Here is a 16,049-nt window from a genome sequence, read left to right on the forward strand (position 1 = left end):
CGCGGAAAAAAAACGCAGCGTGTGCACAAAAATTGCGGAATGCATTAAAATGATGGTATGATTAATATAAGCTTTTTTAGCAGTTTTTCCGCAGGAAACGGCCGAAAAAACGCGAAAAAAAAACGCAAAACATGTGCACATAGCCTTAGGCTGGTTTCACACTTCCAAAATTTTTCCAAGATTGACCACATGTCTTCTCATCCGAGCTCCACAACCTTGTTTATGACTCAAGAGACCATCAGCCGGTCTTAAGGTACCAGGTACCTTCACACTAAACGATTTACCAACGATCACGACCGGTGATACGACCTGGCCGTGATCGTTGGTAAGTCGTTGTGTGGTCGCTGGGGAGCTGTCACACAGACAGCTCTCCAGCGACCAACGATGCCGAGGTCCCCGGGTAACCAGGGTAAACATCGGGTTACTAAGCGCAGGGCCGCGCTTCGTTACCCGATGTTTACCCTGGTTACCATTGTAAATGTAAAAAAAAAAACAGTACATACTCACCTTCTGCTGTCTGTCACACGTCCCTCGCCGTCTGCTTCCCGCACTGACTGAGTGCCGGCCGTAAAGCACAGCACAGCGGTGACGTCACCGCTGTGCTCTGCTTTTACTTTACGGCCGGCGCTCACAGTCAGTGCGGGAAGCAGACGGCGGGGGACGTGTGACAGACAGCAGAAGGTGAGTATGTACTGTTTGGTTTTTTTTACATTTACAATGGTAACTAGGGTAAACATTGGGTAACGAAGCGCAGCCCTGCGCTTAGTAACCCAATATTTACCCTGGTTACCATTGTAAAACATCGCTGGCATCGTTGCTTTTGCTGTCAAACACAACGATACACGCCGATCTGACGACTAAATAAAGTTCTGAACTTTCAGCAACGACCAGCGATATCACAGCAGGATCCTGATCGCTGCTGCGTGTCAAACACAACGATATCGCTATCCAGGACGCTGCAACGTCACGGATCGCTATCGTTATCGTTGCAAAGTCGCTTAGTGTGAAGGTACCTTTAGGCTAGGTTCACATTGCGTTAACAGCAGCCCGTTCAACACATGCATTAACGGGCTGCTGTTAACGCAAGTGCTGACTTGTCATACCGCTAGCGCAGATAGAGCTAGCAGATGCTCTATCTGCGTTAGCAGTGACGGACCCGGAAACGCTGCAGCCCGTGTCCCAGGGTCTGTCACTCAATGACGGCACATCGCTAGCGCACGCCCATTATGGGAGTGCGCTAGCGATGCGTCCGCCATAGGGCTTAATGGCGGCGTTAACGGACTGCGTTACACCGCGTTATGCCGCGGTGTAACATAGTCCGTCTAACGGACTGCTAAAACGCAGTTTGAACCTGGCCTAGAGATCTTGTTGTGTACTTGGATTTTTTTAATAAGATTTATTCCACACATCTAAGAAAGTCTCAAGCACCCCCTTTTTTAAGGTAATATTCATCCTGGGTTTGATGAGCAGATATGGCTACGTAATCTAGAATGGCAAAGCTGGCCCTCAGAATTTCAGGTGTGACACATTCCATCTCTTGGAATTCCATGGTTTCTTTCAGACTTCATGTGGCGGATGGAAGGTGACAACGTCTCCGAGTGCTTTTCTAGGTTACCAGTGGTTGTCGCTTTTACTATTGCCCATATACTTTGCACCACATTGTCTTTTTTTTTTTTTTCCTTTTAACGTCTTTAAAGAAGCAAGGAATGTGATGCTCGCATAGTCTGACTGATTGGGCAGATACCGGAGCAGTGTACACAGCGCCATTAGCTTCTCTTATTGTCTTTTGTATTTGAAGCAAACATAAATCACTATTGGTTTCTCCGGATTATCCTGCCTGTGGACAAGGACAACAGAGTACAAGCCATGTTCCTGTCAATGATATAATCCAGAGTGAAGCAGCAGACGGACGTGGGTTGGGCGACATGCCCTGGAATGTAGGGCCGGGCCTTCTCACAGACTCCTATCTTGCTGAGGAAGGGTAATAAGAGGAAATGAAACCTACAAAAGGCATTGTTCACATATTTAACCATTTCACGATTGCTGCTCCATGCCTGAGCAAACTTCATTTTGGGATTATTTTGTTTGCATTGTAAATGGGCAAAAATATTTTGTGAAGGACAATAGTCTAAATTCAATGTTTTTAGCCTGCGGTTACACGGTGATAATTGGTGGTATCTTTCATGACCATAACACAATTTCTGTTTTTCAATGGGAAAGAGGTCATGTGGACCTTGCTATAGTCTGACCAAAATGTTGTCATGGAATAAAATCCCGAGATTTTACCTTATCTGAAACAAGATCATGGGTGACCTTATGTTGGCTGCAAAAAAAATAAAATCGGCGGCGTTCACAATTTTCTAATGGTTGCAGGGTCCCCCAAGTCTGCGTTTTTCATTGAGGAAAAACCTAGATGAGAGGGTTGTTCCCTAAATAGCTATCCTTTGCCCACAGGATAACCTATTGTTGGCGCTCAGACCACTGAAACCCTGAGCAATTGGAATTTGGGACATGCAGAGCCCCATCTTGAATGGATCAGAGGTGCACATGCTCGACCGTCTGGAACGCCTGGAAATAACCACGTGCTGATCTCTGGATAGCTGGGGGTCCCAGCAGTTGGTACCCCCAGCGATCAGTAACGTATTCCTTAGCGTGTGGATGGGGCATGTCTTACTTTTTTGAAAATAAACCTTTTAACTTGTGGTAACCTTATATTTTAACTTTGACTCTCCTACGACTGAATGTCATTGTATAGTCACAGCCTGGGGTTCATTCAGATTAGCTGGAACACAGGCGTATTTTAGAATGTCGATCACGTCTGCAGGTCCCAGCTCAAGCACAGGTTTTATGACCTGAACTAACATTGTCCTAGTGATCTATGATGCTGTTAGTTCCCGTCAGACTTCAGGGCACGATTTGTGACCATAATATGATGCTCCCACATTAGTCATGTGAATGAGGCCTAAGGGTATAACTGATTTTCAGTCATCTACATGTCGGCAGCTGATCTGATGGTTGCTTGCAGAATCCGTTACAAATAGTGATGAGTGAGTATACTTGTTGCTCGGGTTTTCCCCGAGCACGCTCGGGTGACCTCTGAGTATTTGTTATTGCTCGGAGATATAGTTTTCATCGTCTCAGTTGCATGATTTACAGCTTCCAGATATGCTGAATACATGTGGGAATTCCCTAACAAACAGGCATTCCTCACTTGTATTCAGCGTATCAGGAAGCCGTAAATCATGCAACTGAGGCGATGAAAACTATATCTCCAAGCAATAACAAATACTCGGAGATCACCCGAGCGTGCTCGGGAAAACCCGAGCAACGAGTACACTCGCTCATCACTAGTTTCAAATGAAACAAAAATGGATGCCCACTTTGGCTTCCTTTTTACGTCCATTTTTACTAGATGGATCTGATCACCTGGAGTTTTCTGGCTATGCAAAGTGGTTTAAACATGGAACCTTTAATGGAAGACACAACAGATGACCATTAGTAATGAGAGAGCGTGGTCGGATAAGGTGTTATCCGGAGCATGCTCGTGTGCTAACAGAGTGTCTTTGGCGTGCCCGAATACTATGTTCGAGTGCCCCCCGGCTGCATGTCTCAACGCTGTTCAACAGCCCCAACACATGCTAGGATTGCCTAACAAACAGGAAATCCCTACATGTGTTGGGGCTGTCGAACAGACACGAGACATGCAGCCGCGGGGACTAGAACATAGTATTAGAGCACGCCGAAGACACTCAACTAGCATTCAAGCATAAGGTGTTATCCGAGGACACTCGCTCATCACTAATGACAATCCATTATTATCAGTTTCCCATAGACTTCAGTGTTCATGTTCACGTGTTTTCTTGGCTAGACTAAAAGTTAAAAAGTTGTGCATGCTAAATTTTTTTGGTTTTTGGATCCAGCTAAAAAATTGATTACGGCTAGATTTCCATCAAATGTCATATGAATGGATCACTTTGATTTTGTAATCTCAAAATGGAAAGAATATTGGAAATAAGTATTGGACCTATGAACAAAGCCTTATTCTGACCTATTGCATTACTCAATGCTAATTATTATTTTTTGCTATCTTCAGATATGGCAAGATTGTTTCCACGAAGGCCATTCTGGATAAGACTACAAACAAATGTAAAGGTGAGTGCCTGAGGTGATGAAACATTGCTCCACTTTCCTAAAATCCAAGCAGGATCTGCAATTTCAGAACAAGGTCTGCGCCTATAAAATGTATTGAATGTAATGTAGCACTTGTGGATTTTACTACTGGCTGCAGACATTTGTCTACAGGCAATACCAGGTGATATGGGATTATTGGGCCGTTACATCTCCGGTACATGTGCACTCACAAAGGGGCGACCAGCCAACCCACCTGCAAGAAGGTGGCTTGAGTGTAATAAAACATAAACCTGCTCCGCAGATGCTTTCGGCACTAGACCAATGAAACATGATTACCGATTTCCCTAAATGTAGACTGGATTTTTCCATAAGCTAAAATATTTCTAAAAAAAAATTCTCTCCCAACATGTCTGACAAAGTAATGAATTTGTCCATTCCAGAAACTATTACTGCACAGCAGGGCCCGTCTTCCAGGTTTTCCAGACTTTAAATTGCCACCAAAATGTCTAGTTTGCCCATGATGACTTGGCCACTTTGGTACGACTACAGAGCTGAGAATATTTGTAGCTTGTGTTGAGAAACAAAAAAGACCTGAAATGAAAGACCTGTTAACCACTTAGATATGGGAAATATTCTCTTTTGATAATTCTGCCCCCACCCCCAAGAGCCAAACCTTTTTTTTTCTTATATCCTGGTCGTATGAGGTTTTTTTTTTTTTTGTTTTTTTGTTTTTGGTTTTTTTGTACATTTTCAATGACAATACTCGGTTCTCTAACCACTTGGAGGCCAAATGATATAGACCTCTAGCAATCCTACATTTACTGTCTATCCTGTAAATAGATGAGTTATTTAGTAGGAGAACCCCATCAAAGGGTTTGGGCAGGACTAGAAGTGCCACGTCTGTCCATAGGTTGTGTATTCTCCTGGGTTACGGCACCATTTACCGTACGTAAATTGATATGAGCAACAATACCTAGTTCGGCCTATGAACACACATGGTGTTGTTTCTGGAAAAACTGCAGACTCCTTTTTTAAGCTTTGGAGAATTCCATTAATGGTTACAGATCTGCAGATAAAGTGGATTGTTTTTTCGTAGTTTAGAACGTGCACACTTGTATTTCTCATTTTTCTGTTCTGTTTTGGTATAGGCTGTGTTCACAGCGCTGCTTATTTTTATGCTTAGAGCCTCTGTCTATAGTTTTGTCGCTTTTGCTTGGGTTTTTGTTACCAAACTTTTATAAACCTTGAAAATTTGGTGGACCCCCTTTGTCAGTTAAGTCTGCTGAGTAGAGTCTTTATTTTTGCTTCAGTTTGGTCTCTAAAGCCTGTGTGAAATGAGTGTTAGCGCGTGCTAAATCACCTCATTATTCAAGTCTATGGTACTATTGGAGATAGACGCCCCTTCAGCCCTATAGAGGTGAACTGGTGATCAGGTCATGCATGTGCATCACCTCTTCTACACAGATGACCTCAAATTTTTGGGTTTCCATTGGTCCCACCTTCCACAATGGTTGATCCCCCTGACAGATTCCTTTTTTAAGGTTTGTGTTACATTTTGCTTAATGCAATTATATAACAGATTTATTTTTCGTTTTTACGATTGTTTTTGCCTTTCCCTTCCCTGTCATCTCCATTTAATGTCTTCGATCTGTTTAGTCTATTGTTGCGGTGCTGAAGATCAGAGAAGTCCACTCTTATTGATCAAATGACAAATGTGTCAAAGGCCAGTTTATGGTATATGTTGCCTTTACAGAAGAGTTTGAAAAATATTTTTTTGTGTTTGTTTTTAGATATCGGAGATATTAGCCGAAAGTGGCAGAGATATATTTGAAAAACCAGTCCTGTGCATTTTATATTGTTCAGAAATTTGCCGTATACTGTCAGAACTTGAGAGTATACGGCACAGGTCAAAAGTGCTCTGCTCATTAAGGAAAGGCGTATTTTTCTCTCTCGCTGTCTCGGAGACCATTTAAAAGTCTTAAAACTTTGACAGGATTACACATTGTGCAAATTGGCTGGGCTAATAAGGAAGGGGTCAATTTAAGCGTTATTTAATTACGCGCTCTCCTTCGCTATTATGTTGTTCTTCAAAAGGCACAGCAGAAGGTTTTTTTTTCCTGTTTCTTAGCCGTGTAATCATTCCTGACCTCTCCTTTCCCAGGCGCTCATCACGTGAAACCTCTGAGTTAACCCAGTCACTTTAACCATGTCTTAAGCAGATCTTGTCACAGTGACGTGGGCGGGAGACATACTATGGCGGCGTCATGTTCCTGGCTATTTATGTCACTGGGGTGGTGTGCTGTGGAAGAGAGGGGTCTGGGCAAGGGAAAGAATTCGGTCAGATGATTTTGATTTCGCCATTCAGCCATGAGTAAGCAGCAGAAGACTTCCTGCAGGGGCACCGCTAATTTCTGCAGTAGTTCATCAGTGGGAGGCAAATGCAGAAAGTTTTGCAAGTGATCAGAAAAACTTTTTTCAAAAGTTTTTTTTTTTTATTTTTTTTTTTTAAGTTTGAGATCAGTAATCTTAAATACATTGAGATACATTCTCATTGGTCTGGGAAGTTGTTTGAGGGCATCTTCACATTGTAGAGCTGCTGTAGACTTGGTGCCTGCTCGTAATCGGAGAGCATGGAACGTGAAGAGAACATATAACCCGCATTTTTTTTTCTACATAAGGGAATAATATCACAATCAATCACTGGTAACCGCAGTAATCCATTCATGTCACAGGAGGGGAAGGAGGCAGCTCCAACAGCTCATCATATCTCCGCTTCCTAGACATCTGAGCGTGTATATTTAATTATTCCATTCACTGCCATCTTACAAACTTTCAGGTTTGGACCTTATTCTTGTGAAGGCTTTTTGTTAAATAAAAAGGTATTACATCTCACCTTGTGGAGAGGGACCTGCCAGTGGAAGTATATAGGCCATGCCATGCTCCTCTGGGAAATTAAATATGCATATAGCCTCTTCTGAAAGAGGTTTGGAACTCTAGTGCCCCCTATTGGATCTAGCAATCCTAAAAGTCAATATCGACCCTTTTTAACAAGCCTTGCCATATGTCAAACCAGAATCTCAATTAGTAGACAATTTGCTGAGACCCTCGCTTATCCCTAGAATGGGGTGCCACTTGTCCCTTGTTTGAGTTGAATGGTGGTCTTTTAGGTGTACCTTACTCTGCCCCATTAATTTTTTTTGTGGTAAATGATCCCAGGCAACCCATAAAGTGAATGGGGTAGCTGTAGGCATGCTATCTCCTGTTATGGAGATCAGTGGGAACCTCAGTGGTCAAAGGTCCATCAATCTACCGTATGTGACAAATACACTTTAGGGATTAATATAGATTTTTTTTTGTTTGGTCTTGCTTAAAATACAAGTGAGCTGGCACCCATGTATGGCATCAATATGGCATCCAATTGGGCATATGATGGCCTCTCAGTGCAATAATTGTAAGGGCTCACTCACAGGGGCAGAATCTTCTTTTTACCGGTTTTTTTTTTTTGCAGATTACTTGACTTCTATATAGCTTGTCTTTCGTGCAAACATCGGAGTCTTAAACTTTACTGTGCATTTTCTTTTACCTCAGAGGAGATGCACGATGTTGGAAAATGACCACGCATTTCGACAACTTTAAGGGCTGACATAAATACACACAGTTGTCATTTCTTTCAGTGTGAAAAAACGGTGTTGTGAGCAGACATCTGAGTTGGACGATTTAGTCTTCCCTCTGCAGTAAATTTTCCCTTTAATTAGAGTCCTCCTCGGCACTGGGATGTATTGCAGCACGGCCATTCTCTGAATGTTAAATATTAAGCTGCAGCTCTATCCAGCCGTATAGATTTGGCTGCTGTCCTTGGAACTGACGAGTAATTGGCACTATGGCTTTAATTGACCATGTCGGCACCAATCCTGCAATTATTCCTGACAGTGCCTCCGCGGTGGCTTATCTTGGTCACTTACATAGCTGCTCATTATGGTTGTTAGTGCTCCGGTTTAGGACTCTTGTGCTGCCTCCCATTTTTTTGCCTTTTAACTATTTGAATGGTCAATGTATGACATTTCTTGCGGGAGAACATAACGACTGTCCCGCTAATTTTTAGGGTAGAGCTAGGTGACTACTGTCATGGTGCCCATTCCCCTCCACCCATGCCAGACAAGTCTTTGGCCAAATGAGGCGATGTTCACATTTATGTTATAGCTTCCATACAGAGCATTTTGCTATTTGCATAATACAAAGTGTGTCGGCACCCAGCTAACCCCAGTGACTATTTTTTAGGCCCCTTCACACGGCCATTTTTTGTATCCGTATGCGTTTTTTTTGTTTGTTTTTTTTAAAGGCCTCAAATGTGGACACATGCACACCCATTATACTCAATGGTGGTGCGCACGTCAGGTTTTTCACACCGACAGTGTGTCCATGTGAAAAACTCAGACATGTCAATTTTTTTATTTGTAGCACGGACACAATGTGTGCCACACACAGATGTCATCAGTGTGATACATACAGGCGCCTTTGAAAAAGCGGTACCGTTCACGCTGTTCCCAGGCGCCGGCTGCTGAAGGCAGCTCTCATCATTGTCGCTTGGTGTCCCGGAGATTGGCGTGACCAGGCGACAAGGATGGGAGTTGTGTTCAATAGCAGCTGTGTCCCTCCTGTGTAAAATAAAGAATTTAATTAAAAAAAATGGTGTGGGCTCCTGCGCAATTTTCATAACCGGCAGAGGTAAAGCCCACGGCTGGGGGCTGATGTTAATAATCCGGAAAAGGGGATAATCTCACAAAAGGTTCTTAGGCTATTAATAAGAACAACTCACAGTAGCCTTTACTGGTGAATTTACCGGGGACCCCAGAAAACAAAAGAATGACGTCTGGTCCCCCTATAAATTCAAACCAGCAAAGGCTAAAGTGACAGCTGCGGGTTGATAATAATAGTCTGGGAAGGGGTCAGAGATATTGGCCCCCCAGATTTCCAACATCAGCCTTCAACCGGCTCAGAAATGGCGCTTAAGATGCGCCAAATCTGGTGCATAGCCTCACACTTCCCACTTGCTCTGTGATGGTGGCAAGTGGGTTAATAGGATTGGGGTTGATGTCACCTGTGTATTGTCAGCTGACATCAAGCCCAGGGGTTAGTAATAGAAAGGCATCTATAAGACACCCCATTACTAACCTCATAGTAAGTATTGAAATAAACACACCACAAGAATAGAATCCTTTATTTGAAATAAAACGTAACACACTGTATTACATATTTATTTAAAAATAATAATGTTACACTCGCCCTTACACTTAACCCATTGAAGCCCATGTCCCCTGTAAAAAAAGCAAAAATAAACAACCATATACCTCACTTGTCCGACATGAAGATAAACCATACTGTCCTACACCGTAATTCATCCCTGCGACATCTGATTTTCAAAATGAACGGTGCCATGATGCGACCGTTCACGCTGAAAACCAGGACACAATGAGCTGCTGGGAGCGCGGCTTCCGTGACGAGTGGTGGCGCCATAGAGGTTACTGCCTGTCAAAGAAGATGCGTTCCCACAGTAAGTTCACTATGAGGCGGGATGATGAACTGTGATGACCCCAATGAGATCACCGTGAGAATTGTAAAAAATTTTTTTTTTTTTTTTATTAATGATCCTATCCATTCTCAAGAACGTAGGGATATAAAATTTTATAATTTACTGCTCATTAAAGGCGATCTCTACTGTCTTCCAGAGGTGGCCAGCCTACTAGGTATGGAGCGCAGCACTTGCAAGCTCTTTTGCTATAGAGCTTGTAAGTGCTGCACTGAACCAATGGATCCAGCTACCTTCAGCCCCCTGGTGCTCCTCCAGTGCAGCAGAGCCAAAGCCACCATTGCTGAATTTGTGGTGCACAGTGTGGGTTAGCAGTGCAGCCATGCAACTAGTCTACATTATCATCTTCAAGAGCCAAGAATCTGGGAGGCGCAGGAGCGGAGTGCTCCTGAAGATGGACTGTACCAACCCTTTTGAACATGGCTAGTGTAAAAATGCCGTATGCTACTTTTTGTTTTTTCCTGGGAAAATATGGCACAATTTGTGACCGGTTCTATTTAAATCTGGATCGGAAGCGCTCGATTATAAGTCAATGAAGGAAATACTTTTATATTTACCTGCATTATTTCCCATAGGAAATGTCCAAATATTAGCATTTGTATGATCTGGATAGAAAATTATCAAATATTTTTACATTTAACAATATCTCTTGTTAAGAATATAATGGGAATCTGTCAGCAGGTTTTACTATGTAATCTGAGAGCAGCATGATGGCAGACACCCTAATTCCAGTAATATGTCACTTACTAGACTGTGTTGCTGTTTCAATAAAATCAGTGTTTTATCAGCAGGAGATTATCGCTGAAGGACTAGGTGTCTCGTGCCTCCTAGTCAACTGCTTTCTGAAAGTAAAGCTATCATCAGAAAATGAACCTTTGCTCAAATCAGATCTTTTGCAAAAAATGTAACAAATTTAACACAATTTTAAATGACTTTATGGTTTTGCTTGAGATGTTCATGCTATATGTTCCTAAATATAACTCACAAGTTGTATTAATGGAAGGATTTTTATAGCATGTTTCAAGAATGTGATGAGTTTGCGGAAAGCTATGGATGAAAAAAATCCATGCAATTGTAATCCCTCTAAAGTGTGCCTCTGGAAAATGTGAGTGAATTGTCCATTTCCCTTAATTGTCCCTACAGTTTAATACTGTCATGTCTGATTGGACAGCGCCAGACACTATGGATACAGATCTATTAACAGAGTGAATAGTAAAGCCCAGTTGACCGTTTATTCATACATTTCCGTTAGGAGTTGACAACACAAAACCGATCTAATGATCCAGAATTGTTATTTTATGCAGAATACGTGTATTTACTCAACCAGACGCGGCAGGAGAATTGCCCGATCCTACAATAAACAACACCGGGCAGATAATTTGCATCTTTAAATATGGTTATTATGGGTCATCTGACCTTCTATTCCAACGCTCTGAAGTAGTTGAATCTTTTAAATATTTTTTTTTGTACTTTGTACCCTATGGCTATGTTCACATTTTGTTTTTGGTACAGAAAAATCTGCTTATATTTATCCAAAAAATTCCATCTCCGAGGGAATAAAAAAATTATATTTTTATTGAAACAATTAGTTTCATAATCCAAGTGAAAAATAGTAGAAAAAAAGCAAAACGTTTCAAATGCAAACCATCATCCTTAGTCGTGGCACTTATAATTTTTATTTGCGTTTTTGGATAAATATTACCCGTCGATAAGCAGTCCGTGCACCGAGGGTTACTACTATAGGCAGGAGGGGAGCTGGTTGCCTATTTCTTTTTCTACTATAAAAATCGTGTGCTTGAGCCTTTGTAATTCTCATGGGCTTTGTTGGTATTTGTAAACATGTATTTTTACGCAGGTAAAAATGCAGCGTGTGAACAAGCCCTTAACGAGCCGCTGAGTTTTCTAAATTCGCTCAGTGACTCGGGTTTGGAAGTTACTGGTACATTTAGTTTTGTAGCTTCCGTTGCTGACTAGTATTCATTTATTCCACCTTGGCCTGCACGGACAGGCAGCAGAATTGTGATGCATCGAGCATCTGTGCGCACAGGCTTCTTCCTTTGATAGGTGTATAAATTGTCATGTTTATGATCCGCAGGTTATGGATTTGTAGACTTTGACAGCCCGGCAGCTGCTCAGAAAGCGGTCTCGGCTCTGAAGGCAACTGGAGTCCAAGCACAGATGGCAAAGGTACCTTTCAATAAGTGTCGAGCTCTTTCCCTGCTGGGGAGGTGTCGGGGGATACACCGGCTTCTGTTTTCTTTGTAAACATGTCTCTTTTCTTGTGTTTTTGCTCCCAGTTGGACACTTTTTTAAATGATGTTAATAAGGGGCTCCAGTGGTTGGAGACGTTGCTTTGTCGTTCTTCGTACCTTTCTGAATTTCCCGTCTTTTTCATAAATTTGACTTAAGACGTTTTACGTTCCTTGATCCATTTAATTCTCTGGTGGCATCAAAGGAAACCTAAACCAAGGCAATGCGGCTCTTTCTAAGGGCCTTTATTTGAAAACCATTGGTTTAAACCTTGTCCATTAAGTAGAAGCAGCAACGTCTACGACACCCTGAGTATAAAAAGTGGGATCTCATAGTATTGGGGCATGAGCACAATGTTGGCTGTCCGAGTTGGTGGTCAGACTAGACCATTGTGGACTGATGTCCAGAATTTTTTATGTACCGTAGCTTTGTTTTTTTTAATATTTCTTTTGTCAACATTTTTGAGATGCCATGTTAGGCCTCATTGACCTCACAAGGGGTCTGGGCACTATATGGAAAATTTGTTCTTCCTTAATAATTTTTATTTAAAAGAATTCTAGGATCTAGGCACAAAGGAGAAGCAAACAGTCCATTATATTTCCTTAGGGAGTCCTTTTATTTGTGTCAAGATCTGGTCCTCTTTTTTGCTTTAAAAAGGGGAACAGATCTCCTACAAGTCTTCTAAAAGGGGTCTTTGTTTATGAAGTTTACTCTTGGGTTGAAATTGACCATACACATTAGACTCAGCCCTCTAATTTTTGCAGTCCTGGCTGACTGTCCAATAATGTTTGTTCAACGTGTGTTTGACAGATGTTGTGGGCGAGAAAAAAATGATCGGGTATGGTGAGTTTCAACATCTCCAAACCTTCTTGCTCTTAAAGCAGATAAGCCGCCTCCATAAGTTTACGGCAGCGACTTTATTGAAAGCACAAAACAAACATGCATGTGTATGATGAGGTCATAAGGAATAATTGTCAGTTGAATAAGAACTTGATCAACTTATCAAAGGCGTTTTGATTGTCCAAACGTGATTCTACATTAAGTTGAGATTGGACGTCTCGGCCAAACACCGGTTACGTAACCTTTACTCAACTAACCCTAAAAGTTGCCGAGGATGAGAAATGATGATCGAACAACTGTACTATGGATCGTAAAAGCATAATGTGAGGATAGAACAAATATCTACTGGAGAAATGGAACAGTGCATGTACCCTACACATTATATTCTACCACTTCAATAGGGCACACATAAGATAGCCCCTCGAAACGCACCATAAATTAATGGAAATGAGCACAGGGGTACACGTGAACTATGTCGGCGCACTGGAAATACTTAGTCAAGTCGGTGATCTGCCACAGCTGGTTATGGCTTCATGGACTCCTTGGCTGAGTGGGCCATTTCTGACATGCTAAAGTCCAATGGGATCCAAGTAAGACAGGGAAGGGTAACAAATATATATATTTTTTTTACTTAAGTCTGAGAACCTATACCCCAGAACACCCGTTTTGTGAGACACGCCAATACACACGCAATAGTTTAGGTTTCCAAAAGCCAACATGGTGATCATACAACCTCCATTTCGTTATACCCATTACACTTGACATCATTTTTCTTTCTTTTAAGATCTTTATTTTCTGAAGTCAAATAATTAAATAACCATACAATTGTTAAAGTTCCAACACTCACCCCACTACGGACATTTGAAAAAACAAAATTCTTAATGGCTCACATTGGTGTGCAAAGTGTTAATCCTCGAATACAAGAGGCATCCTTGGAGCTGCGCCAAGACTGCAGAAAAAAGAACCATATGTAAGTCACTGGGAGAGGAGCCCAAGACAGATAGACGTGAACACATGAACCTTACAGATGTGTTTTCAGTTCTGCAGTTCACACCCACCATCTGGGGGCTATAAATCTGGGATTGTTGCACTGGACACCAGCCTAAATTGCTACAGTGGTGTGTTGTCAGATATGGGAACCCGCCACTGTCCATCTGTGCGACAGAATCCCTGCTAGCCAGGCTCGAAGGTCTCTCCATATGAAACGCTGCATAGGCGGCTGCCAATTTATTAAACTCTTGTTAATGAAATGGCGCCATGCTTATTCATAGGCTGTGCCTGGTATTGCAACTCAGCACAAAATTTAATGGCAGCCGTACACACAAGAGACAGCTGACGCTGCCATACACATTCATGGTTGGCCTGGAGGAGACAGGTTACCTACCTCTTGGGAGAGGGAAGGATCTTGTGACTGGGAAGCTTTTTCGGATGTAGTGAATTAATTTCTGACATACAGGGTAATGTTTTTTCCTTTTTAAATGTTCAGTGTCAGATTATGCACATGTCAGCATTTCCTGTATGACTGTATTATGGCGATATTAGGAGACACAATCACTTCCCTCTTTTTAAAAATTTTGCAAACGAGGGGAAAAAAAAAGAGAAAGCAATTGGTAAGTTTATAAGCACTATATAGTGCACTATTAGGCTGGGGTCACACATGCGTGTTTTACGTACGTAAGAGCGCAAAAACTACGTACGTAAAACTCGCATTACATACGGCACAATGCTTCTCAATGGGGCTGCTCCTATTAGCCGTATATTACGGTTCAGTATTATACGGCGTTCTACGGCCGTACAAAATCGCAGCATGCTGCGTTTGTCAGCGTATTGCGCAAATAATACGCCAATGAAAGTCTATGGGGGCGAGAAAAATACGGATTCCACACGGACCAGCAGTGTGACTTGCGAGAAATACGCAGCGCTGTTAGTGAAAAGTCGGTAATTCAATTGCCGGCTTTTCATTTCTCCTGCACAAACCCGACAGGATATGAGACGTGGTTTACATACAGTAAACCATCTCATATCCCCTTTTTTTTTGCATATTCCACACTACTAATGTTAGTAGTGTGTATGTGCAAAATTTCAGCGCTGTAGCTGCTGAAATAAAGGGTTAAATGGCGGAAAAAATTGGCGTGGGCTCCCGCGCAATTTTCTCCGCCAGAGCGGTAAAGCCAGTGACTGAGGGCAGATATTAATAGCCAGGAGAGGGTCCATGGTTATTGGCCCCCCCGTGGCTACAAACATCTGCCCCCAGCCACCCCAGAAAAGGCACATCTGGAAGATGCGCCTATTCTGGCACTTGGCCACTCTCTTCCCACTCCCTGTAGCGGTGGGATATGGGGTAATGAAGGGTTAATGCCACCTTGCTATTGGAAGGTGACATTAAGCCAGATTAATGATGGAGAGGCGTCAATTATGACACCTATCCAATGATGGAGAGGCGTCAATTATGACACCTATCCATTATTAATCCAATTGTAGGAAAGGGTTAAAAAACACACACACACATGATTGAAAAGTATTTTAATGAAATAAACACAGCGGTTGTTGTAATAATTTATTGTTCTCTCAAATCCATTTGCAGTCCCTCGCTTGGCAACATAATAAACGCACAAGATACATACCTTCTGATGTACTGTCAGGTCCAACGATGTAATCCATCTGAAGGGGTTAACTAATATTACAGGCAGGAGCCCTGCTAATGCAGCTGTGCTCCGTGCCTGTAATCCCCGGCGAATGAATGAAATGTAGGTCATTGACCTACATTTCATTCAGTCGCGGTGATGCGCCCCCTGGTGGATGTCCTCATATGACCTGGAGCGTGGGAAAAAGTTCCCAGGCTGCAGTTCATGAGAACATCCACCAGAGGGCGCCTCACCGCGAATGAATGAAATGTAGGTCAATGACCTACATTTCATTCATTCGCCGGGGATTACAGGCACGGAGCACCGCTGCATTTAGCAGGGCTCCTGCCTGTAATATTAGTTAACCCCTTCAGATGGATTACATCGTTGGACCTGACAGTACATCAGAAGGTATGTATCTTGTGCGTTTATTATGTTGCCAAGCGAGGGACTGCAAATGGATTTGAGAGAACAATAAATTATTACAACAACCGCTGTGTTTATTTCATTAAAATACTTTTCAATCATGTGTGTGTGTTTTTTAACCCTTTCCTACAATTGGATTAATAATGGAGAGGTGTCATAATTGACGCCTCTCCATTATTAATCTGGCTTAA

At 42.3% G+C, this 16,049-nt stretch overlaps 1 protein-coding gene across 7 annotated transcripts in view; it reads left to right on the plus strand.

The window, feature by feature from the left end:
- Nucleotides 1-16,049, plus strand: part of RBMS1 (RNA binding motif single stranded interacting protein 1) — a 165,410-nt gene that overhangs the window by 91,875 nt on the left and 57,486 nt on the right. For all 7 annotated transcript variants that reach the window (XM_077272854.1, XM_077272848.1, XM_077272852.1 and 4 more), the window contains exons 3-4: nt 4,094-4,152; nt 11,814-11,905. In XM_077272854.1, coding sequence (XP_077128969.1) covers nt 4,094-4,152; nt 11,814-11,905 — 151 coding nt within the window. The remainder of the gene's footprint in view (nt 1-4,093; nt 4,153-11,813; nt 11,906-16,049) is intronic.

Source organism: Ranitomeya variabilis, chromosome 7 (genome assembly GCF_051348905.1).
Source record: "Ranitomeya variabilis isolate aRanVar5 chromosome 7, aRanVar5.hap1, whole genome shotgun sequence".
Classification (NCBI taxonomy): Eukaryota; Metazoa; Chordata; class Amphibia; order Anura; family Dendrobatidae; genus Ranitomeya; species Ranitomeya variabilis.